Source organism: Procambarus clarkii, chromosome 37 (genome assembly GCF_040958095.1).
Source record: "Procambarus clarkii isolate CNS0578487 chromosome 37, FALCON_Pclarkii_2.0, whole genome shotgun sequence".
Taxonomy (NCBI): domain Eukaryota; kingdom Metazoa; phylum Arthropoda; class Malacostraca; order Decapoda; family Cambaridae; genus Procambarus; species Procambarus clarkii.
In genome coordinates, this window is record NC_091186.1 from 28,159,739 (window position 1) to 28,184,495 (window position 24,757).

At 55.7% G+C, this 24,757-nt stretch overlaps 1 protein-coding gene across 1 annotated transcript in view; it reads right to left on the reverse strand.

Moving 5' to 3' along the window:
• Positions 1 to 21,096, reverse strand: part of LOC123765996 (peptidyl-prolyl cis-trans isomerase-like) — a 39,920-nt gene extending 18,824 nt beyond the window's left edge. Inside the window, exon 1 of the mRNA XM_045754859.2 lies at positions 20,954 to 21,096. Within this exon, the coding sequence (XP_045610815.1) occupies positions 20,954 to 21,070 (117 nt within the window). The 5' untranslated portion in view covers positions 21,071 to 21,096. The remainder of the gene's footprint in view (positions 1 to 20,953) is intronic.
• Positions 21,097 to 24,757: the final 3,661 nt, after the last annotated feature.

Consider the following 24,757-nt stretch of genomic DNA (forward strand, 5'->3'; position numbering starts at 1 on the left):
TCTGGACCTGTAGCTCCAGTCCCCCCCTCTACTGGAAGGGGGTTGGTGCTGGACCAATAGCTCCAGCCCCCCTCTACTGGCAGGGGGTTGGTTCTGGTCCTGCTCCAGCCCTCCCTCTACTGGCAGAGGATGGTGCTGGACTTGTAGCTCCAGCCCCCCTCTACTGGCAGGGAGTTGGTTCTAGACCTGTAGCTTCAGCACCCTCTCTACTGGCAGTGGGTTGGTGCTGGTCTTGTAGCTCCAGCCCCCCTCTACTGGCCGAAGGTTGGTGCTGGACCTGTAGCTCCAGGCCCCCCTCTACTGGCAAGGGGTTGGTGCTGGACCTGTAGTTCCAGCCCCCCTCTACTGGCAGGGGGTTGGTGCTGGACCTGTAGCTCCAGGCCCCCTCTACTGGAAGAACGTTGGTGCTGGACCTGTAGCTCCAGCCTCCCTCTACTGGCAGGGGGGTGGTGCTGGACCTGTAGCTCCAGCCCACCTCTACTGGCAGGGGGTTGGTGCTAGACCTGTAGCTCCCTCCCGCCTCTACTGACAGGGGGTTGGTGCTGGACCTGTAGCTCCAGCCCCCTCTACTAGCAGGGGGTTGGTGCTGGACCTGTAGCTCCCTCCCTCCTCCACTGGCAGGGGGTTGGTGCTGGACCTGTAGCTCCGGCCCCCCTCTACTGGCCACGTGGGGATGGTGTTGGACCTGTAGCTCCAGCCCCCCTCTACTGGCAAGGGGTTGGTGCTGGACGTGTAGCTCCCTCGCTCCTCTACTGGCAGGGGGTTGGTGCTGGCCCTAAAGCTCCAGCCCCCCTCTACTAGCTACGTGGGGTTGGTGTTGGTGTTACGAACCCGGATCCAGCGTTCGAGCCTGGAGCAGTGACAAACACGCCATCTGTGAGTCAGCTCCCGAAACCCCCGCCAAACGAACGACGACACCTAGTGAGGACAGCGTGTACTGGCCTCGAGGACCAGTTTCCAGTCTGGTTCAGCGCTCAACACCGCCGCTCCTGACCTCTGGTGAGGTGGTGCTCCGAAGACAGCGCCATCTATGGAGTGGATATGTCGGGCGTTTGTATCTGAGCCTGTGAGTGAGGAGTATTAGTGTCCCGGTTATTAATGACGTGTCTGCTTACAGAGCCGACCTGGGACCACTGTGTTGAAGGTGGAGTCAGTCTACCCGAGGCAGCCAGTCTCCATACAGTGAAGTTTGCTGCAGCTGTCGTGACGTCGTCCCCCCGGAAGAACACTGTGGTGTGTTAAGCCTGCCAGTGGAGTGGCAGTGGAAGGATTTACCCGGGACCGACGGTTGGAGACGATAATCCACTGGGGTATTGAGGACAGGAGGGTGATTGGTGATATCACACGAGACTCCTGTCTAGGGCGTACCCCTTTTATCGCTCGTGGAGTGGCCGTACCAGCCTTGGTGGCTCAGTACCTGCCAGCAGACCTGCTGGACGTGTGGTTGACGGCCTCCACGACGGTGCCCCCAGTGGACCTGTGTTTTGGCTGACCTGTGGCCAGGGTAGACTCGGCGTTCTCAGAGGACACGTCTTGAGGCCACGAAGAAAGCACCGCGGACTCAGCACCTAGCTTCGAGGATCCATAGTCTCCAGCAGAAGACTACAGTGTTGATCCCCTCTGTAAAGTGTTAATACCCCTCCCCCTTGTGTACTCTTTTATTATATATATTAAACGGTGAAGGTGAACATTATATTATATTAAGTTCTTAGCTTTCTTTCCCTACTCCCTTTAAGTTACTTGCGTCACGGATCGCATCCCTTGAAAGCCTCTACTGGCTTGGGGTCGGATATATATCTTCCTCTAACGACATCAGAGTAAGAACCCCGTTGCGTCCCGAGAGGGCCGTAACATAATTGGCATCCCCAGCGGGATCCGTCCCCTTGTTAAGTATGTTTGACAGGGGTGGTGAAGTGGCGTAATCCCTGTATATAATTCCCCCTGTGTGACGATTGTGACGTTATACGTCCTGTGCGGTGCTCAGAGTGACTAAGTGCGATATTGTGCAGTGCGGTGCTCGCTGTGATTAAGCGATTAAGTGCAATATTGACTAGTGCGGTGCTCAGTGATTTAGTGCAATATTGTAGAGCGAAGTGTTCGCTTGGACTCAGTGCAATATTGGGTAGTGTGGTGCCCGAAGTGATTACGTGCAATATTGGCAAGTGCAGTGTTTGGTGCGATAAAGTGCAATATTGGCGTAGAACAGTGCTCGGTGTGTTAAGTGCTAACGTGTAAGCAGTGTGTTAAGCGCAAAGTGTTCCATCTGTGACAATGGCAGACAAAGCTACCATCGATGATCTGGACGAGGTTCAGGCTTTTCTGAACAGAGAGGATTGTCTTGCCAGATTGAAATATTTGAGCAAACCAGAGCTTGTACTAGTGAGCGCCTACCTGGAGATCAAGATCCGTGCCAGTGATTCCCGTGTGGAGATCTTGTCCAAGGTACACCGGCACCTGAAGGCAGAAGAGAAACAGGAAGGCGAGACTCCTAGTACAAAGGAAAGTGCAGACATAGCTTCCACGGAAAAGGAAGATAAGGGCAGCGACGTTGACAGTGATGCAGGCGAGCTTAATATCAGCTTCCTAACAGTCAAGATGCGTGCCCTAGAGATCAATCGGGAAATAGAATGGAAGAAATTAGAAATGGAACGAGAGAGACAAGATAAAGAATTGGAGATGAGACGTTTAGAATTAGAACGAGAAAGAGAAAGAGAAGAACGAGAAAAAGAAAAAGAAGAACGAGAAAGAGAAGAGAGACGAGAGAGAGAAGAACGAGAACGAGAGAGAGAAGAACGAGAAAGAGAAGAGAAACGAGAGAGAGAAGAACGAGAAAGAGAAGAGAAACGAGAGAGAGAAGAAAGAGAAAGAGAAGAGAAACGAGAGAGAGAAGAACGAGAAAGAGAAGAGAGACGAGAGAGAGAAGAACGAGAACGAGAGAGAGAAGAACGAGAGCGAGAAAGAGAGGAAAGAGAGAGACAACATGAACTAGAAGTTTTGCGATTAGGCGGTGGTCGGAGGCAAACAACGGACACCAGTAGCTTCGATCCGGTACGCAACATCAAAATGGTCCCCAAATTCCATGAGAAGGAGGTGTCAAAATTCTTTGCAGCCTTCGAGAAAGTCGCTGCCTCTTTGGAGTGGCCAAGGGAGAATTGGGCCATCATGATACAGTCAGTCTTGACTGGGAAGGCCCAAATCGCCTACTCTACGTTATCCCTTGACGACTCCAGCGATTACGATATGGTGAAGAAAGTGGTGCTCATGGCGTACCAATTGGTACCTGAGGCATATAGGCAAAAGTTCAGAAACCTGAAGAAGACCTCAGAGCACACTTTCACCGAATTCGCCACCATCAAGGAGCGACTTTTTCAAGAATGGTGTGCCTCTCGGAAGGTGGAGACCAAGGAAGACCTCGAGCAGCTGATTCTGCTCGAGGACTTCAAGGATTGTTTGTCTGGAGACCTCAAGACGTACTTAGAGGAACAACAGGTGGAGACCTTGAGTGCAGCAGCCACCATGGCTGAAGAGTATATCCTGACTCATAGGCCGTCTGCTAAGTACGTCCCGAGGAATTACCAGCGCCGGTTTGACAGACCTCACGACGAAGAAGAAGAAAGACCCGTCCCACGAAGCGCTAAGAAGACGCCCCCAAGTAGCCCCCGAAGAACAAGTCCCAGTAGTCCGAAACACCGTAGTCCAAGGAGGAATATGGTGTGCTGGACTTGTGGGCAGAAAGGGCACATAGCTGCTAGGGCCGAGGTAGAAGAGGTGGCAGCGCACAAAGGGAGGTGATGTTGGTGAGCTGTGTTACATCACCAGTAGGAAACCAGTCTACGACGACGCAGGAAGGACCAAGTTTGTTGGCCCCTCACACTTCAACCGGGTATGTAACGAGTGATCATACTGGTAGATCAATTGTAGTGCTCAGAGATAGTGGAGCAGCCCAGTCCCTGATCGTGAAGAGCTCGTTACCCGAGGGAGTAAGTGTGGATGGGAGACCAGAGGTGATCCTGGTTGGGTTTCCTAGGACGCAGTACATCGCCCCCTTAGTGCCAGTACATCTTGATTCGCCATATTTCAGCGGCACATGTGAGTTGGCAGTAGTCGATACCCTCCCTGTGGCTGGGATTGACGTGGTACTAGCCAACGACTTGGTGACCGATTGGAGCACCAATCGTCCCAAGGTTGCGAACGAGTCTACCAGAACAGCAAGGTCGGAGGTGACAACAGGCAATGGTAATGTCCAGGTAAAGACAGACCCGGATTTGAACATGTCTAATTTGTCCTCTCACCCGCAGATCGATGATATTCTAGCAGTATCCCCTGATTCTCTCGACGAGGAACATGAAGTTAAGAAGGCAGAGGTACCTGAGCAAGAAGAGAGGCCTTGTGGGCGGGCACCCACGGATACCAACGAGTCTGGAGCGAAGGCGGATGTGTGCTTGCGGTATGGCAAGGTACAGCATGTAGTGAACCAGCCAGAAATTCCCCAGACGTCAGAGGTATGTGCGGTGTGTTCAAAAGGTCTAGTGCCCTCTTCGGTCCAAGCCAGGCGTGTGGATGTGGCCGGCTATGGACATGACTGGCTAGGGAAGCTTATCCCTCAATTGGCCTCGTGTTTCTTAGCGATACTTTGTTTGATTCTCGTATGTGTTCTCGTTTGTGCTCTCAGTGAGGACCGGTGGACGACCCGACGAATGATGGCTCCCATGAACATCGCGAAGAGGTCCCAGGGATTGGAGATTTGTACTGCAAGTGTTGCAGTTGAAGAAGGGACCTGGGAGGTAATAGATGATACAGGAGGTACGATATGTGATAATGTGAGTGACTGTTTCCGACAGGTTGACACCCCCCGCGTGACTGCTGAGCCTCAACACAGCGTTATACGGAACGTTGGTCGACCTGACGGGGGCAGAGCGAATGCCATCTTCGGTGAGCAAGCAGCCCTGTTGGAACTAGGTGTGGGCCTAGTAGAAGAGTGTATAGTAAGTACTGACTTGCCCATTGTCGCTATCACTCTGAATTATCAGACCCCTGTATTCCAGGTTCCTGTCTCCCTGAAGGACCATCAGACTGGCACCAGAAATGCCGTCTGTGGTCAGCCATCATCGGTGCTACGACATAGGGAAGTGTCGAGTCACCCCGCATCGTGTCTACACAGATTCTTACTCGAGGGAGGTGAGATGATGCCCCTGCTTGACATCGCAGTGGAGACGTGGAAGATTACGTCAGGCAGGTCATCGCCTGCCATTTTCAAGCTCCCTTTGTGCCAGGGTTTCTCAGTAGAAAAGTTCTGTGGACAAGACAGCCTCATCTCTCCAGTTCATAGTATAAGTAAGTCCATTTGGAGTTGTGTCGTCGTACTAATTTGGTTTGTGTTTCTTTTTATAGAACCCCAAACCAAATTCTTTTTGGTGGGGAGGTGTTACGAACCCGGATCCAGCGTTCGAGCCTGGAGCAGTGACAAACACGCCATCTGTGAGTCAGCTCCCGAAACCCCCGCCAAACGAACGACGACACCTAGTGAGGACAGCGTGTACTGGCCTCGAGGACCAGTTTCCAGTCTGGTTCAGCGCTCAACACCGCCGCTCCTGACCTCTGGTGAGGTGGTGCTCCGAAGACAGCGCCATCTATGGAGTGGATATGTCGGGCGTTTGTATCTGAGCCTGTGAGTGAGGAGTATTAGTGTCCCGGTTATTAATGACGTGTCTGCTTACAGAGCCGACCTGGGACCACTGTGTTGAAGGTGGAGTCAGTCTACCCGAGGCAGCCAGTCTCCATACAGTGAAGTTTGCTGCAGCTGTCGTGACGTCGTCCCCCCGGAAGAACACTGTGGTGTGTTAAGCCTGCCAGTGGAGTGGCAGTGGAAGGATTTACCCGGGACCGACGGTTGGAGACGATAATCCACTGGGGTATTGAGGACAGGAGGGTGATTGGTGATATCACACGAGACTCCTGTCTAGGGCGTACCCCTTTTATCGCTCGTGGAGTGGCCGTACCAGCCTTGGTGGCTCAGTACCTGCCAGCAGACCTGCTGGACGTGTGGTTGACGGCCTCCACGACGGTGCCCCCAGTGGACCTGTGTTTTGGCTGACCTGTGGCCAGGGTAGACTCGGCGTTCTCAGAGGACACGTCTTGAGGCCACGAAGAAAGCACCGCGGACTCAGCACCTAGCTTCGAGGATCCATAGTCTCCAGCAGAAGACTACAGTGTTGATCCCCTCTGTAAAGTGTTAATACCCCTCCCCCTTGTGTACTCTTTTATTATATATATTAAACGGTGAAGGTGAACATTATATTATATTAAGTTCTTAGCTTTCTTTCCCTACTCCCTTTAAGTTACTTGCGTCACGGATCGCATCCCTTGAAAGCCTCTACTGGCTTGGGGTCGGATATATATCTTCCTCTAACGACATCAGAGTAAGAACCCCGTTGCGTCCCGAGAGGGCCGTAACAGTTGGACCTGTAGCTCCTGCACCCTCTACTGGCAGAGGGTTGGTGTTGAACCTGTAGCTCCAGCCCCCCTCTACTGGCAGCGGGGTTAGTGCTCGACCTGTAGCTTCAGCCCCCTCTCTACTGGCAGGGGGTTGATTCTGTACCTGTAGCTTCAGCCCCCCTCTTTTGGCTACGTGAGGTTGTGATGGACCTGTAGCTCCAGCCCCCCTCTACTGGCAGGGGGATGGTGCTGAGCCTGAAGCTCCAGCCTCCCTCTACTGGCAAGGGGTTGGTGATGGACCTGTAGCTCCTGCCCCATTCTACTGGAAGGGGGATTGGTCCCGAACCTGTAGCTCCAGCCCCCCTCTGCTGGCCGGGGGTTGGTGCTGGACCTGAAGCTCCAGCCCCCCTCTAGTGGCAGGGGGTTGATTCTGGACCTGTAGCTCCAGCCCCTCTCTACTGGCAGGGGGTTGGTGCTGGACCTGTAGCTCCAGCACCCTCTCTACTGGCAGTGGGTTGGTGCTGGACGTGTAGCTCCAGGCCCCCCTCTACTGGCAGGGGGTTGGTGCTAGACTTGTAGCTCCAGCCCCCCTCTAATGGCAGGGGGTTGGTGCTGGACCTGTAGCTCCAGCCCCCCTCTACTGGCAGCGGGTTGGTGCTGGACCTGAAGCTCCAGCCCGCCTCTACTGGAAGGAGGTTGGTGCTGGACCTGTAGCTCCAGCCCCCTCTACTGGCAGGGGGTTGGTGCAGGACCTGTAGCTCCTGCCCGTCTCTACTGGCAAAGGGTTGGTGCTGGACTTGTAGCTCCAGCCCCCTCTCTACTGTCCGAAGGTTAGTGCTGGACCTGTAGCTCAAGGCGCCCCTCTACTGGCAGGGGGTTGGTGCTGGACCTGTAGCTCCAGGCCCCCTCTATTGGAAGAACGTTGGTGCTGGACCTGTAGCTCCAGCCTCCCTCTACTGGCAGGGGGGTGGTGCTGGACCTGTAGCTCCAGCCCACCTCTACTGGCAGGGGGTTGGTGCTGGACCTGTAGCTCCCTCCCGCCTCTACTGACAGGGGGTTGGTGCTGGACCTGTAGCTCCCTCCCTCCTCCACTGGCAGGGGGTTGGTGCTGGACCTGTAGCTCCAGCCCCCCTCTACTGGCCACGTGGGGATGGAGTTGGACCTGTAGCTCCAGCCCCCCTCTACTGACAGGGGGTTGGTGCTGGACCTGTAGCTCCAGCCCCCCTCTACTGGCAAGGGGTTGGTGCTGGACGTGTAGCTCCCTCGCTCCTCTACTGGCAGGGGGTTGGTGCTGGACCTCTATCTCCAGCCCGCCTCTACTGGAAGCTGGTTGGTGCGGGACCTGTATCTCCAGCCCCCCTGTACTGGCAGGGGGTTGGTGTTGGACCTATAGCTCCAGCCGCCCTATGCTGGCAGGGGGTTGGTGCTGGAGCTCCAGCCCCCCTTTACTTGCAGGGGGTTAGTTCTGGACCTGTATCTCCAGCCCCCTCTACCGGCAGGGGTTAGGGCTACACTTATAGCTCCAGCCTCCCTCTACTGGCAGTGGGTTGGTGCTGAACCTGAAGCTCCAGCCTCCCTCTACTGGCAAGGGGTTGGTGATGGACGTGTAGCTCCAGCCCCATTCTACTGGAAGGGGGATTGGTCCAGAACCTGTAGCTCCAGCCCCCCTCTACTCGCCGGGGGTTAGTGCTGGACCTGAAGCTCCAGCCCCCCTCTACTGGAAGGGGGTTGATTCTGGACCTGTAGCTCCAGCCCCTCTCTACTGGCAGGGGGTTGGTGCTTGACCTGTAGCTCCAGAACCCTCTCTACTGGCAGTGGGTTGGTGCTGGACCTGTAGCTTCAGCCCCACCTCTACTGGCAGGGGGTTGGTGCTGGACCTGTAGCTCCAGCCTTTCTCTACTGGCAGGGGGGTGGTGCTGGACCTGTAGCTCCAGCTCACCTCTACTGGCAGGAGGTTGGTGCTGGACCTGTAGCTCCCTCCCGCCTCTACTGACAGGGGGTTGGTGCTGGACCTGTTGCTCCAGCCCCCTCTACTGGCAGGGGGTTGGTGCTGGACCTGTAGCTCCCTCCCTCCTCCACTGGCAGGGGGTAGGTGCTGGACCTATAGCTCCAGCCCCCCCTCTACTGGCTACGTGGGGATGGTGTTGGACCTGTAGCTCCAGCCCCCCTCTACTGGTAGGGGGTTGGTGCTGGACCTGCAGCTTCAGCCCCCCTCTCTACTCGCAGGGGGTTAGTTCTGGACCTGTAGCTCCAGCCCCCCCTCTACTAGCAGGGGGTTAGTTCTGGACCTGTAGCTCCAGCCCCCCCCCTCTACTAGCAGGGGGTTGGTGCTGGACCTGTAGCTCCAGCCCCCCCTCTACTGACAGGGGGTTGGTGCTGGACCTGTTGCTCCAGCCCCCTCTACTGGCAGGGGGTTGGTGCTGGACCTGTAGCTCCAGCCCCCTCTACTGGCTGGGGGTTGGTGCTGGACCTGTAGCTCCAGCCCTCTCCCCTCTACTGGCAGAGGGTTGGTGCTGGACCTGTAACTCCAGCCCCCTCTACTGGCAGAGGTTGGTGCTGGACCTGTAGATCCAGCCCTCCTCTACCGGCCAGGGGTTGGTGCTGGACCTGTAGATTCAGCCCTCCTCTACTAGCAGGAGGTTGGTGCTGGACCTGTAGCTCCAGCACCCTCTACTGGCAGGGGGTTGGTGCAGGACCTGTAGCTCCTGCCCGCCTCTACTGGCTGGGGGGTGGTGCTGGACCTGTAGCTCCCTCGCTCCTCTACTGGCAGGGGGGTTGGTGCTTGACATGTAGCTCCAGCCCTCCTCAACTGGCAGGGGGTTGGTGCTGGACCTGTAGCTCCAGCCCCCCTCTACTGGCATGGGGGTTGGTGGTAGACCTGTAGCTCCAGCGCCCTCTACTGGCAGAGAGTTGGTGCTGGACCTGTAGCTCCAGCCCCCCTCTACTGGCAGGGGGTTGGTGCTGGACCTGTAGCTTCAGCCCCCTCTCTACTGGAAGGGAGTTGATTCTGGACCTGTAGCTCCAGCCCCATTCTACTGGCAGGGGGTTGGTTCTGGACTTGTATCTCCAGCCCCCCTTCTACTGGCAAGGGGTTGGTGCTGGACCTGTAGCTCCAGCCCCCCCTCTACTGGCAAGGGGTTGGTGCTGGACCTGTAGCTTCAGCCCCCTCTCTACTGGCAGGGGGTTGGTTCTGGACCTGAAGTTCCAGCCCCCCCTCAACTGGCAAAGGGTTGGTGCTGGACCTGTAGCTCCAGCCCCCCCCCCCCCTCGACTGGCAGGGAGTTGGTGTTGGAACTGAAGCTCCAGCCCCCCTCTACTGGCAGGAGATTGGTACTGGACCTGTAGCTCCCGCCATCCTCTACTGGCAGGGGGTTGGTGCTGGACCTCTAGCTCCAGCCCGCCTCTACTGGCAGCTAGTTGGTGTGGGACCTGTATCTCCAGCTTCCCTCTACTGGCAGGGGGTTGGTGTTGGACCTATAGCTCCAGCCGCCCTATGCTGGCAGGGGGTTGGTGCTGGAGCTCCAGCCCCCTCTACTTGCAGGGGGTTGGTTCTGGACCTGTATCTCCAGCCCCCTCTACCGGCAGGGAGTTAGGGCTGGACTTGTAGCTCCAACCCCCCACTACTGGCAGGGGGTTGGTGATGGACCTGTAGCTCCAGCCCCATTCTACTGGAAAGGGAATTGGTCCCGAACCTGTAGCTCCAGCCCCCCTCACTGGCCGGGGGTTAGTGCTGGACCTGAAGCTCCATCCTCCCTCTACTGGCAAGGGGTTGGTGATGGACCTGTAGCTCCAGCCCCATTCTACTGGAAAGGGAATTGGTCCCGAACCTGTAGCTCCAGCCCCCCTCACTGGCCGGGGGTTAGTGCTGGACCTGAAGCTCCAGCCCCCCTCTACTGTCAGGTGGTTGATTCTGGACCTGTTGCTCCAGCCCCTCTCTATTGGCAGGGGGTTGGTGCGGGACCTGTAGCTCCAGCACCCTCTCTACTGGCAGTGGGTTGGTGCTGGACTTGTAGCTCCAGCCCCCCTCTACTGGCCGAAGGTTGGTGCTGGACCTGTAGCTCCAGGCCCCTCTACTGGAAGGGGGTTGATTCTGGACCTGTAGCTCCAGCCCCCCTCTACTGACAGGGGGTTGGTGCTGGACCTGTAGCTTCAGCCCCCTCTCTACTCGAAGGGGGTTGATTCTGGACCTGTAGCTCCAGCCCCCCTCTACTGGCAGAGGGTTGGTGCTGGACTTGTAGCTCCAGCCCCCCTCTACTGGCAGGGGGTTGGTGCTGGACCTGTAGCTCCAGCCCCCCCTCTACAGGCAGGGGGTTGGTGCTGGACCTGTAGCTCCAGGCCCCCCTCTACTGGCAGGGGGTTGGTGCTGGACCTGTAGCTCCAGCCTTTCTCTACTGGCAGGGGGGTGGTGCTGGACCTGTAGCTCCAGCCCACCTCTACTGGCAGGGGGTTGGTGCTGGACCTGTAGCTCCCTCCCGCCTCTACTGACAGGGGGTTGGTGCTGGACCTTTTGCTTCAGCCCCCTCTACTGGCATGGGGTTGGTGCTGGACCTGTAGCTCCAGCCACCCTCTACTGGTAGGGGGTAGGTGCTGGACCTGTAGTTCCAGCCCCCCTCTACTGGCAAGGGGTTGGTGCTGGACCTGCAGCTTCAGCCCCCTCTCTACTCGCAGGGGGTTAGTTCTGGACCTGTAGCTCCAGCGCCCCTCTACTGGCAGGGGGTTGGTGCTTGACCTGTAGCTCAAGCCCCCCCCCCCTCTACTGGCAGGGGGTTGGTGCTGGACCTGTAGCTCCCGCCGTCCTCTACTGGCAGGGGGTTGGTGCTGGACCTCTAGCTCCAGCGCGACTCTACTGGCAGCTGGTTGGTGCGGGACCTGTATCTCCAGCCCCCCTCTACTGTCAGGGAATTGGTGCTGGACCTGCAGCTCCCTCCCCCCTCAACTGGCAGGGGGTTGGTGCTGGACCTGTAGCTCCAGCCCCCCGTCTACTGACGGGGGGTTGGTGCTGGACCTGTAGCTCCAGCCCCCCTCTACTGGCAGGGGGTTGGTGCTAGACCTGTAGCTCCAGTCCCACTCTACTGGCTGGGAGTTGGTGCTGGACCTGTAGCTCCAGCCCCCTCTACTGGCAGGGGGTTGGTGCTGGACCTGTAGCTCCAGCCCTTCCCCCTCTACTGGCAGAGGGTTGGTGCTGGACCTGTAACTCCAGCCCCCTCTACTGGCAGAGGTTGGTGCTGGACCTGTAGCTCCAGCTCGCCTCTACTGGCAGGAGGTTGGTGCTGGACCTGTAGCTCCAGCCCCCCATCTACTGGCTACGTGGGGTTGGTGTTGGACCTGTAGCTCCAGCACCCCTCTACTGGCAGGGGGGTTGGTGCTGGATCTGTAGCTCCAGCGCCCTCTACTGGCAGAGGGTTGGTGCTGGACCTGTAGCTCCAGCCCCCCTCTACTGTCAGGGGGTTGGTGCTGGACCTGTAGCTCCCTCCCTCCAGAACTGGCAGGGGGTTGGTTCTGGACCTGTAGCTCCAGCCCCCCTCTACTGGCAGGGGGTTGGTGCTGAACCTGAAGCTCCAGCCTCCCTCTACTGGCAAGGGGTTGGTGATGGACCTGTAGCTCCAGCATCCCCCCTCTACTGGCAGGAGGTTGGTGTTGGAACTGAAGGTCCAGCCCCCCTCTACTGGCAGGAGATTGGTGCTGGACCTGTAGCTCCCGCCGTCCTCTACTGGCAGGGGGTTGGTGCTGGACCTGTAGCTCCCTCCTGCCTCTACTGACAGCGGGTTGGTGCTGGACCTGTAGCTCCAGCCCCCTCTACTAGCAGGGGGTTGGTGCTGGACCTGTAGCTCCCTCCCTCCAGAACTGGCAGGGGGTTGGTTCTGGACCTGTAGCTCCAGCCCCCCTCTACTGGAAGGGGGGTTGGTGCTGGACCTGTAGCTCCAGCCCCCCCCCCTCTACTGGCAGGGGGTTGGTGTTGGAACTGAAGGTCCAGCCCCCCTCTACTGGCAGGAGATTGGTGCTGGACCTGTAGCTCCTGCCGTCCTCTACTGGCAGAGGGATGGTGCTGGACCTCTAGCTCCAGCCCGCCTCTACTGGAAGCAGGTTGGTGCGGGACCTGTATCTCCAGCCCCCCTGTACTGGCAGGGGGTTGGTGTTGGACCTATAGCTCCAGCCGCCCTATGCTGGCAGGGGGTTGGTGCTGGAGCTCCAGCCCCCCTCTACTTGCAGGGGGTTAGTTCTGGACCTGTATCTCCTGCCCCCTCTACTGGCAGGGGTTAGGGCTACACTTATAGCTCCAGCCCCCCTCTACTGGCAGGGGGTTGGTGCTGAACCTGAAGCTCCAGCCTCCCTCTACTGGCAAGGGGTTGGTGATGGACCTGTAGCTCCAGCCCCATTCTACTGGAAGGGGGTTGATTCTGGACCTGTAGCTCCAGCCCCTCTCTACTGGCAGGGGGGTTGGTGCTTGACCTGTAGCTCCAGAACCCTCTCTACTGGCAGTGGGTTGGTGCTGGACTTGTAGCTCCAGCCCCCCCTCTACTGGCCAAAGGTTGGTGCTGGACCTGTAGCTTCAGCCCCACCTCTACTGGCAGGGGGTTGGTGCTGGACCTGTAGCTCCAGCCTTTCTCTACTGGCAGGGGGGTGGTGCTGGACCTGTAGCTCCAGCTCACCTCTACTGGCAGGAGGTTGGTGCTGGACCTGTAGCTCCCTCCCGCCTCTACTGACAGGGGGTTGGTGCTGGACCTGTTGCTCCAGCCCCTCTACTGGCAGGGGGTTGGTGCTGGACCTGTAGCTCCCTCCCTCCTCCACTGGCAGGGGGTTGGTGCTGGACCTATAGCTCCAGCCCCCCCTCTACTGGCTACGTGGGGATGGTGTTGGACCTGTAGCTCCAGCCCCCCTCTACTGGTAGGGGGTTGGTGCTGGACCTGCAGCTTCAGCCCCCCTCTCTACTCGCAGGGGGTTAGTTCTGGACCTGTAGCTCCAGCCCCCCCTCCACTAGCAGGGGGTTAGTTCTGGACCTGTAGCTCCAGCCCCCCCCTCCTCTACTAGCAGGGGGTTGGTGCTGGACCTGTAGCTCCAGCCCCCCCTATACTGACAGGGGGTTGGTGCTGGACCTGTTGCTCCAGCCCCCTCTACTGGCAGGGGGTTGGTGCTGGACCTATAGCTCCAGCCCCCTCTACTGGCTGGGGGTTGGTGCTGGACCTGTAGCTCCAGCCCTCTCCCCTCTACTGGCAGAGGGTTGGTGCTGGACCTGTAACTCCAGCCCCCTCTACTGGCAGAGGTTGGTGCTGGACCTGTAGATCCAGCCCTCCTCTACTGGCAGGGGGTTGGTGCTGGACCTGTAGATCCAGCCCTCCTCTACTGGCAGGGGGTTGGTGCAGGACCTGTAGCTCCTGCCCCCCCCCTCTACTTGCAGGGGGGGTTGGTGCTGGACCTGTAGCTCCCGCCGTCCTCTACTGGCAGAGGGATGGTGCTGGACCTCTAGCTCCAGCCCGCCTCTACTGGAAGCAGGTTGGTGCGGGACCTGTATCTCCAGCCCCCCTGTACTGGCAGGGGGTTGGTGTTGGACCTATAGCTCCAGCCGCCCTATGCTGGCAGGGGGTTGGTGCTGGAGCTCCAGCCCCCCTCTACTTGCAGGGGGTTAGTTCTGGACCTGTATCTCCTGCCCCCTCTACTGGCAGGGGTTAGGGCTACACTTATAGCTCCAGCCCCCCTCTACTGGCAGGGGGTTGGTGCTGAACCTGAAGCTCCAGCCTCCCTCTACTGGCAAGGGGTTGGTGATGGACCTGTAGCTCCAGCCCCCCTCTACTGGAAGGGGGTTGATTCTGGACCTGTAGCTCCAGCCCCTCTCTACTGGCAGGGGGGTTGGTGCTTGACCTGTAGCTCCAGAACCCTCTCTACTGGCAGTGGGTTGGTGCTGGACTTGTAGCTCCAGCCCCCCCTCTACTGGCCAAAGGTTGGTGCTGGACCTGTAGCTTCAGCCCCACCTCTACTGGCAGGGGGTTGGTGCTGGACCTGTAGCTCCAGCCTTTCTCTACTGGCAGGGGGGTGGTGCTGGACCTGTAGCTCCAGCTCACCTCTACTGGCAGGAGGTTGGTGCTGGACCTGTAGCTCCCTCCCGCCTCTACTGACAGGGGGTTGGTGCTGGACCTGTTGCTCCAGCCCCTCTACTGGCAGGGGGTTGGTGCTGGACCTGTAGCTCCCTCCCTCCTCCACTGGCAGGGGGTTGGTGCTGGACCTATAGCTCCAGCCCCCCCTCTACTGGCTACGTGGGGATGGTGTTGGACCTGTAGCTCCAGCCCCCCTCTACTGGTAGGGGGTTGGTGCTGGACCTGCAGCTTCAGCCCCCCTCTCTACTCGCAGGGGGTTAGTTCTGGACCTGTAGCTCCAGCCCCCCCTCCACTAGCAGGGGGTTAGTTCTGGACCTGTAGCTCCAGCCCCCCCCCCTCTACTAGCAGGGGGTTGGTGCTGGACCTGTAGCTCCAGCCCCCCCTATACTGACAGGGGGTTGGTGCTGGACCTGTTGCTCCAGCCCCCTCTACTGGCAGGGGGTTGGTGCTGGACCTATAGCTCCAGCCCCCTCTACTGGCTGGGGGTTGGTGCTGGACCTGTAGCTCCAGCCCTCTCCCCTCTACTGGCAGAGGGTTGGTGCTGGACCTGTAACTCCAGCCCCCTCTACTGGCAGAGGTTGGTGCTGGACCTGTAGATCCAGCCCTCCTCTACTGGCAGGGGGTTGGTGCTGGACCTGTAGATCCAGCCCTCCTCTACTGGCAGGGGGGTTGGTGCAGGACCTGTAGCTCCTGCCCCCCCCCTCTACTTGCAGGGGGGGTTGGTGCTGGACCTGTAGCTCCAGCCCCCCTCTACTGGCAGGGGGTTAGTGCTGGACCTGTAGTTCCAGCCCCCCTCTACTGGCAGGGGGTTGGTGCTGGACCTGTAGCTCCACCCCTCCTCTCAACTGGTAAGGGGGTTGGTGCTGGACCTGTACCTCCAGCCCCCTCTCTACTAGCAGGGGGTTAGTGCAGGACCTTTAGCTCCAGCCCCCCTGTACTGGCAGGGGTTGGTGCTAGACTTGTAGCTCTAGCCCACCTCTACTGGCAGGGGGTTGGTGCTGGACCTGTACCTCCAGCTGCCCCTCTACTTGCAGGGGGTTGGTGATGGACCTGTAGCTCCAGCCCCCCTCTATTGGCAGGGGGTTGGTGCAGTACCTGTAGCTCCAGCCCACCTCTACTGGCAGGGGGTTGATGCTGGACCTGTAGCTCCAGCCCACCTCTACTGTCAGGAGGTTGGTGTTGGACCTGTAGCTGCAGCTCCCTCTACTGGCAGGGGGTTGGTGCTGGACCTGTAGCTCCAGTCTCCCTCAACTGGCAGGGGTTTGGTGCTGGACCTGTAGGTCCAGCCCCCCTCTACTGGCAGGAAGTTGGTGCTGGACCTGTAGCTCCAGTCCCCTCTACTGGCAGGGGGTTGGTGCTGGACCTGTAGCTCCAGTCCCCCTCTACTGGCAGGGGTTTGGTGCTGGACCTGTAGGTCCAGCCCCTCTCTACTGGCAGGGAGTTGGTGCTGGACCTGTAGCTCCAGTCCCTTCTACTGGCAGGGGGTTGGTACTGGACCTGTACCTCCAGCTGTCCCTCTACTGGCAGGGGGTTGGTGCTGGCCCTGAAGCTCCAGCCCCCTCTACTGGCAAGGGGTTAGTGCTGGTCTTGTAGCTCCAGCCCCTCTCTACTGGCAGGGGGTTGGTGCTGGACCTGTAGCTCCAGCCCCCCTCTTCTGGCAGGGTGGTGGTGCTGCACCTGTAGCTCCAGCCCCCTCCCCACTCTACTGGGAGGGGGTTGGTGCTGGACCTGTAGCTCCAGCCCCCCCCCTCTACTGGCAGGGTGGTGGTGTTGGACCTGTAGCTCCAGCCCCCTCTACTGGCAGAGGGTTGGTGCTGGACCTGTAGCTCCAGCCCCCCTCTACTGGCAAGGGGTTGGTGCTGGACCTGTAGCTCCAGTCCCCCTCTCCTGGCAGGGGATGGTGCTGGACCTGTAGCTCCAGCCCAACTCTACTGGCAGGGGGTTGGTGCTGGACCTGTAGCTCCAGTCCCCCTCTACTTGCAGGGGGTTGGTGCTCGACCTGTAGCTCCAGCCCCCCCTCTACTGGCAGGGGATGGTGCTGGACCTGTAGCTCCAGCCCAACTCTACTGGCAGGGGGTTGGTGCTGGACCTGTTGCTCCAGCCAACCTCTACTGGCAGGGTGGTGGTGCTGGACCTTTAGCTCCAGCCCCACTCTACTGGCAGGGGGTTGGTCCTGGACCTGTAGCTCCAGCCCAACTTTACTGGCAGGGGGTTGGTGCTGGACCTGTAGCTCAAGCCCCACTCTACTGGCAGGGGTTTGGTGCGGGACCTGTTGCCCCAGCCCTCCCTCTACTGGCAGGGGGGTTTGTTTTGGACCTGTATCTCCAGTCCCCCCTCTACTGGCAGGGGGGTTGGTTCTGGAACTGTACCTCCAGCCCCCCTCTACTGGCAGGGGGTTGGTGCTGGACCTGTATCTCCAGCCCCCTCTCTACTGGCAGGGGGTTGGTGCTGGACATGTAGATCCAGCACCCCTCTACTGGCAGGGGGTTGGTGCTGGACCTGAAGCTCTAGCCCCCTTCTACTGGCAGGGGGGTTGGTGCTGGACCTGTAGCTCCAGCCCCCCCCTCTCTACTGGCAGTGGAGGTTGGTGCTGGACCTGTAGCTCCAGTTCCCCTCTATTGGCAAGGGGGTTGGTGCTGGACCTGTGGCTCCAGTCCCCCCTCTACTGGCAGGGGGTTGGTGCTGGACCTGTACCTCCAGCTGCCCCTCTACTGGCAGGGGTTTGGAGCTGGACCTGTAGCTCCAGCCCCCCCTCTACTGGCAGGTGGTTGGTGCTGGAGCTGTTGCTCCAGCTCCCTTCTACTGGCAGTGGGTGGGTGCTGGACCTGTAGCTCCAGCCCCCCCTCTACTGGTAGGGGGGTTGGTGCTGGACCTGTAGCTCCAGCCCCCCTGTACTGGCAGGGGGGGTTGGTGCTGGACCTGTAGCTCCAGCCCCCCTCTACTGGCAGGGGGGGTTGGTGCTGGACCTGTAGCTCCAGCCCCCCTCTACTGGCAGAGGGTGTTGGTGCTGGACGTGTAGCTCCAGCCCCCCCCCCTCTACTGGTAGGGAGCTTTGTGCTGGACTTGTAGCTCCAGTCCCATCTACTGGCAGGGGGTTGGTGCTGGACCTGTAGCTCCAGTCCTATCTACTGGCAGGGGGTTGGTGCTGGACCTACAGTTCCAACCCCCCCTCTACTGGCAGAAGGTTGGTGCTGGACCTGTAGCTCCAGCTTCCCCCCCCCCCCACTTCTACTGGCAGGGGATTAGTCCTGGACCTTGTGATGGTGTTCCCTACAGTTTCTCCCATATGCCAGGTTTAAGAGTCATATCAGCTTACCTGCAGGTTCTCTGAGGCGCAGGGAATCTTTTGAGGTATGAGGCTTCCAGAATGGTTGTTAATTTGGGGAGAAATTTGCATTTGTAAATTTGCAGAGAAGTGGAAAATTCGCGCCCTGGGTACAACAAAATGGCGCCGCCTGGCTTGCAAATCCATCATTTTGTGTACGACGCCCTCTGATTCGGTGGCTGAGGTCACATGACTTCATTGACCCATCAGAGCCCGCCCCTGGGTCTGTGACGTCACCGAGAGACCTGGCCCGCCTGCAGAGCACCAGGCGCTCAGAGATACTCGGCGCTTCGTTGAGAGCGGACATGTGCCGATTGAGCTCTCTAGTTCTGAGGTCTAGGAGCCTCCATAAGTGGATATACACAGCCTGACGAGTATATAGTGACTAACAAGGACTGCAGAACTTCAGGGAAGTGCGAGGAAGCCTAATCCAGCGGTGAAAGGGCGCCGAGGACCGTGTGCTAATAGTTTTGGAGAAGTTGAGAGAGTTACGACGGCTGGAGGAGTGAGTGACTCACTGTCAGTGGAACTCCAAAGCATTCAGAGCTGTTGTGATTAGATCACGCCTACTAGGAACTGAGAAGGAAGAAAGTGCATCCTGATCCTTGAGTGTGGTCTCGGTGAAGGAATGCTTGAGGGAACGATGCATGCAGTGACGAATGGATGAGCCAACGCCCAGGAACATCACTCGGGGAATGAGCACGGAGATGCCGAGGATCTTCACACCTATGGACTGGTGATGCTTCTGGAACACTGGGAACAACGCGAGAAACGGAGTACCCAACGGGCGACTGGAGCCTAGGCGTCTGAGGACGGGATATGTTAAGGTAGATCATATTTCCCTTGATTGTTAGGCAAGATAGGCCTATTATTATGCGTAGGCATTTATTAGAGTGCATATAAGTCATAGGAGTAGATTAGGCTGTGGGACAGCACGTATATATTATTCTACTGAGTGGTGAAGACAGCGTGTGGCCGGCCCGTGGAGGAGTGAGGAGCGACGCTGACGGAGCCGCCCCAGTGAGGAGGGGCCAGTGATCCCTTTAATTCATCAGCTGATGCGAGCTGCTGGCGGCCACCAGAGGAGCCCTGCTGTCATCATTATTATTATTATTTCCATAAATTCATACATGTATCTTGTGTGTTGTAGTTTACTTTGAGTAAACTTTTACTATTTTATCACTGCTTTTGGTATAACCTCCATCTCATTGAGCTTTGTGGTTAATAACATGATTATACTGTACTGTTACTGGAATGACAGAGAGAGACCCTGTGTTGGCAACATGACATGAGATTTGAACACTGGTACTGGCATTCCCTAATGAGTGACCCTGAGATGGCAACATGACTGTACATTTGAATTCTAGTATTGGCAGCACACAGTATGGTCCTAGGCTGCTGTAAATATATTATATTTGAACTAACGGCGTTGCTGGGACGCAGAGAGAATTGCCCAGCTGGCGACCAGGAAGGAAGAGGTGGACTTGAGGCTACGGCCGGAAGTCCGGCAAATTCTCTGCACGCATAAGTGGGCAGGCCCGGTGGTGGAGTTCACATACTGCAGGATTGAGTTTAGTAGTGTGGGCTGGGCCTTCTCCTCTCCTCCTTGGGTCCAAGGTCAAGTGATGACCGGTCTTGAGGCACAACTAGGAGAGCTCCCTGGGGTAAATGTGATACCCTAGTGGAAGGAGTGAAGTCCCACGGCGTGAGGTTATAGGATCAGTAGCACGATCCCCCGCTATTTAACTGTAACCTCATGAAACACAAGGCCAAAGTGAGTGGCGCGTGACAACCTGTAGCTCCAGCCTCTATATACTGGCAGAGGGTTGGTGCTGGACCTGTAGCTCCAGCCCCCCTCTACTGGCAGGGGGTTGGTGCTGGGCCTGTAGCTCCAGCCCCCCCCCCCCCTCTACTGGCAGAGGGTTGGTGCTGGACCTGTAGCTCCAGCCCCCCTCTACTGGCAGGGGGTTGGTGCTGGGCCTGTAGCTCCAGCCCCCCCCTCTACTGACAGGGGGTTGGTGCTGGGCCTATAGCTCCAGCCCCCTCTACTGGCAGGGGGTTGGTGCTGGGCCTGTAGCTCCAGCCCCCCCTCTACTGGCAGAGGGTTGGTGCTGGACCTCCAGCCCTCCCTCAACTGGCAAGGGGTTGGTGCTGGACCTGTAGCTCCAGCCCCCTCAACTGGCAGGTGGTTGGTGCTGGACCTGTAGCTCTAGACCCCCCCCCCTTTACTGGCAGGGGGTTGGTGTTGGACCTGTAGCTCCAGACCCACCCCCCCCCCTCTACTGGCAGGGGGTTGGTGCTGGACCTCCAGCCTCCTTCTACTGGCAGGGGGGTTGGTGCTGGACCTGTAGCTCCTGCCCCCTCCACTGGCAGAGGGTTGGTGCTGGACCTGTAGCTCCAGCCCCCTCTACTGGCAGGGGGTTGGTGCTGGACCTGTAGCTCCAGGCCCCTCTCTACTGGCAGGGGGTTGGTGCTGGACCTGTAGCTCCAGCCCCTCTACTGGCAGGGGGTTGGTGCTGGACCTGTAGCTCCAGCCCCTCTACTGGTAGGGGGATGGTGCTGGACCTGTAGCTCCAGGCCCCCTCTACTGGCAGGGGGTTGGTGCCGAACCTGTAGCTCCCGCCCCCCTTTACTGGCAGGGGGTTGGTGCTGGACCTGTAGCTCCAGCCCCCCTTTACTGGCAGGGGGTTGGTGCTGGCATTGTTTGAGAGTTTGTTGGCAGTTTCAAGGCTTCAGTCTCTTCGAACCCAGCAGTGGTCTGTTTTGGTTCACTGTCTTCCTGGATGCTTTCCCGGTAGGTTGGTGGAGTGTCACCCGCTCTCTGCGCCTCTGTGAGGGGGCCAGGATCGGGGTTCAATAGAGGATCACAGGTTCAATCTTTATGCAGGACGGAAATGATTCACATATTTCTTTTCACCTGTTTCTGTTGTTCACCTACCAGTAAATGTTTACCAGGAGTTAGGCAACTATTGTGTATTGTATGTTAAAGAAAGTCAGTTGTTGACCTTGGGGAACCCCAATAAACCTAAGAACAGGCTTCCTCTCCTCAAAACGCAACTCAATATTTTGTGATATGAACCATGAGAGAAAATATAAAACTTACCGTTAATTGCTTCTGGGGGATCTCTCCAGTGATTTCCTGAACTTTATTCATGATGCTGGAGGCTGAGTCTCCCAGGTGTATGGGGTCAGCTGTGGCACCTGTCTCTGTGGTCATCATCTCCAGGGCCTCCCTTATGGTCTCCTGCACCTGTCATTACCAACACAAACATTAATGGTGGAGGCTGAGTCTCCCAGGTGTACGGGGTCAGCTGTGGCACCTGTCTCTGTGGTCGTCATCTCCAGGGCCTCCCTGGTGGTCTCCTGCACCTGTCATTACCAACACAAACATTAATGGTGGAGGCTGAGTCTCCCAGGTGTATGGGGTCAGCTGTGGCACCTGTCTCTGTGGTCATCATCTCCAGGGCCTCCCTTATGGTCTCCTGCACCTGTCATTACCAACACAAACATTAATGGTGGAGGCTGAGTCTCCCAGGTGTACGGGGTCAGCTGTGGCACCTGTCTCTGTGGTCGTCATCTCCAGGGCCTCCCTGGTGGTCTCCTGCACCTGTCATTACCAACACAAACATTAATGGTGGAGGCTGAGTCTCCCAGGTGTACGGGGTCAGCTGTGGCACCTGTCTCTGTGGTCGTCGTCTCCAGGGCCTCCCTGATGGTCTCCTGCACCTGTCATTACCAACACAAACATTAATGGTGGAACCTGAACTATAATGAAGCATCAGGCTCTGAGTAAAGTAACTGGACTATAATGAAGCATCAGGCTCTGAGTAAAGTAACAGGACTATAATGAAGCATCAGGCTCTGAGTAAAGTAACTGTACTACAATGTAACATCAGGCTCTGAGTAAAGTAACAGGACTATAATGAAGCATCAGGCTCTGAGTAAAGTAACTGGACTATAATGAAGCATCAGGCTGTGAGTAAAATACAGTGGAACCTCTATTAACGAGTTTAATCCGTTCTGGCACCGAGCTCATTACCTGGAAAACTCGTCTTTGGAAACAAATTTCCCCATTTAAAATAAAGGAAATAAATTTAATCCGTTCCACTCCCAAAAACATCCATACTTGTATGACTTTTTTTATGTAAATATAATATTGCACATGTAAATATAAATGTTTTGTTGTAGTGTTTTAATATTTACTTTACCTTATGAAGAGTAGTTGCTGGCTTGAGGGAGACGATGGAGAGGTGGGAAGGATGAGAGGGGTTATGGTGTGGAAGGAGAATCCACCTCTGAGTCAGGCGGACTCTCTCTTCTTGGGAATTTCACCCAAATTTCATTTCAAATGTCACACAAGGATGCGTTAGACCAGCACCAAATAAAAAACTACGTTGATTACACTCGTTGTGTCAACAATATAATAGTCTTCCCACGAAGATACAATACAATGCCGTTTTCTCAAATAGGCAATGTGGTTATTAAAGAAAACGGAAATTTCATGGCAAACATGTATACAATCCCCAAGTCGATCGGATAAGAATTTGATTTTATAGAAATATTTGCTCAAATGACGCTTGAGCGCGGTGTTTGGGTGCATTCAATAGAAAAAAAAGTGTGTTACGTTCAAGCGACATATACCTGCGAAAGTGATAACACTTTCATAAAGTGTTATCACAAAGTGATAAATTAATTAAACATTTTCACACACCGGGTTGTCACTGCTTTATCAGGGCAGCTTTTCCAAGAATGCGTTCACCTTTTCAAACATTCCAAACACTTCCCTGATCTCAGTGGAAGAGGCAGCATCCTCCCTTACCTCCTCATTCCCTTACTAATGGTGTAAATTGTTGATGAGGACCTGCCATACTTCCTTGTGAGATCAATCACACAGACACCACACTCATGCTTTGCTATAATTTCCTTCTTTAAATCCACAGTAAGTGTGTCTTTCTTCCTCTTGACAACACTATCTTTAGCAAGCAGCTTCTTTGGAGACATCGTGTGTTACAAATTGTAGTCGCAAAACCACTAAAAACTCAAAGAAAAGCTCAAATAAATCCAGAGGGATGCTTGTCGTGTGAGATACAACAACAACACTGGCGTCGGAGGCGTCCGAGAATTTGCGAGAACCCGCGAGACGCTAGGAAGCGCCATGTGGTTTCACTCGTTAATAGAGGCGAGCTCGTCAATAGAGACAAATTTGCTGCGAGTGGCTTGCTCGTTACTGGAAAAACTCGTTAATAGAGCCACTCGTTAATAGAGGTTCGACTGTAACTGAAAAATATAAGTAATAGTGTTTCTCTACACTGACCACAGTGTAGAGAAACACCAAGATGACAGTTGACTTTATTAATAAAAATGTTTCAGGTGTTAGAGCAAAAAGTTTCCTATATATAGTCAACTCTGATCTTGATGTGTCTCCATGTCAAAAGTGTTTATATAGAGGCAATACTACACTCAGTTGGGTGAGAACAATGTGACCTTCAGCAGCGTACCTTCACTGAGGTGTGGACAGTCTTGACATCTGGGAAGAGTTCCTGGCACTTCTCCAGCCAATCTTTTATTTTCGTGCTGCACTCATCAGCTGTGTCTATGGTTGTGCCAACCTCCTGTGGGGTGTTGACTGTGTCGAGGTTCCCCAACATGGCCTGCAGCTGAGTCTTCCCTTCCTCTCCTTGTGTTGTCATATCCACCACACTGGTATCCTCCAGTTCCAAGAGCTTCATTGCTGACTTGTTCTGCTCTACCAGAGCATAAAGTCTGTCCTGGAGCTGGAGGTGGCAAGTCTTCCAGTCCCCCAGCTGCCCCCGGTACTCCCCCAGCTGGGACAGTACCTCTTCACAGCTAATAATGAGGCGGCTGATGCTGCTCATCTGCTCCTGCACCATGGAACGTAATGTCTTACTGATGCCTCTGGCGGGACCTTCATAAGGTTTTGCTGGCACTACTTCCTCAGTTGTTAGCTGGATATTTTTTAGTTTCCTAACAAAAGCCTCCACAGCATAATTAATTGGGAACTGAATAGAGGCTGTGGCAGCGTGCTCGGCACGGCAGCTGGGGCAGGTCAGCTTACCATTCTTGATAGCATTGTCAATACACTGGCAGCAGAATGTGTGGCCACATGGCAGTGTGCGAGGTCGTAGCCGATTCTCGTCATAATCGTTAAAACACACTGAACATTCTTCTGGCTTGTTATCCTGTGGAAAAGAATATTTAGTTATGCTAGATGTATTTACAACTAAAACTAATATTACAGTACTTATTTACTAATACAAATTACATAATACTTTTATACATTCTTTGCATTAGCTATTTCAAAGCAGGGTTAATATTACTGACAGATTAACACATTCACAGCAAGGCCAATATTTTTTATAAACATATCCCGGAGTATGGGATAATATATTTTGGTAACATATTGCAGTAGGGCTGTTTGTAAGCCATACCTGAGACTACAGACTAACAAAACACTTCCTTACTTTATTATGAATAATGGAAGGAAATGTATGTATCGTATGTGACAATGGGGGAAGGATCAAGTATTCTTAGTTTAAGTTGAACAATAAGTACACTGTGGGTTACATCTTAACACATGGGTTTTATTGAACAACTCTGGATTATTTTACACTTACTATGGGAACACACAATTACGTTACAGGACTGTTGAGATTGAGTGATACTCTTCACCAAACATAACCATGATGGATAAATTGACTACTGGTCTCACACAAATCTGGGCTTAGTTGATTTGGTGGTGATAAGACCACCAAATCTTATCTATTTGATTTATAAACTAAGTACAGTATATATACATATATATATATATATATATATATATATATATATATATATATATATATATATATATATATATATATATATATACAGTACAACCTCGATTCAA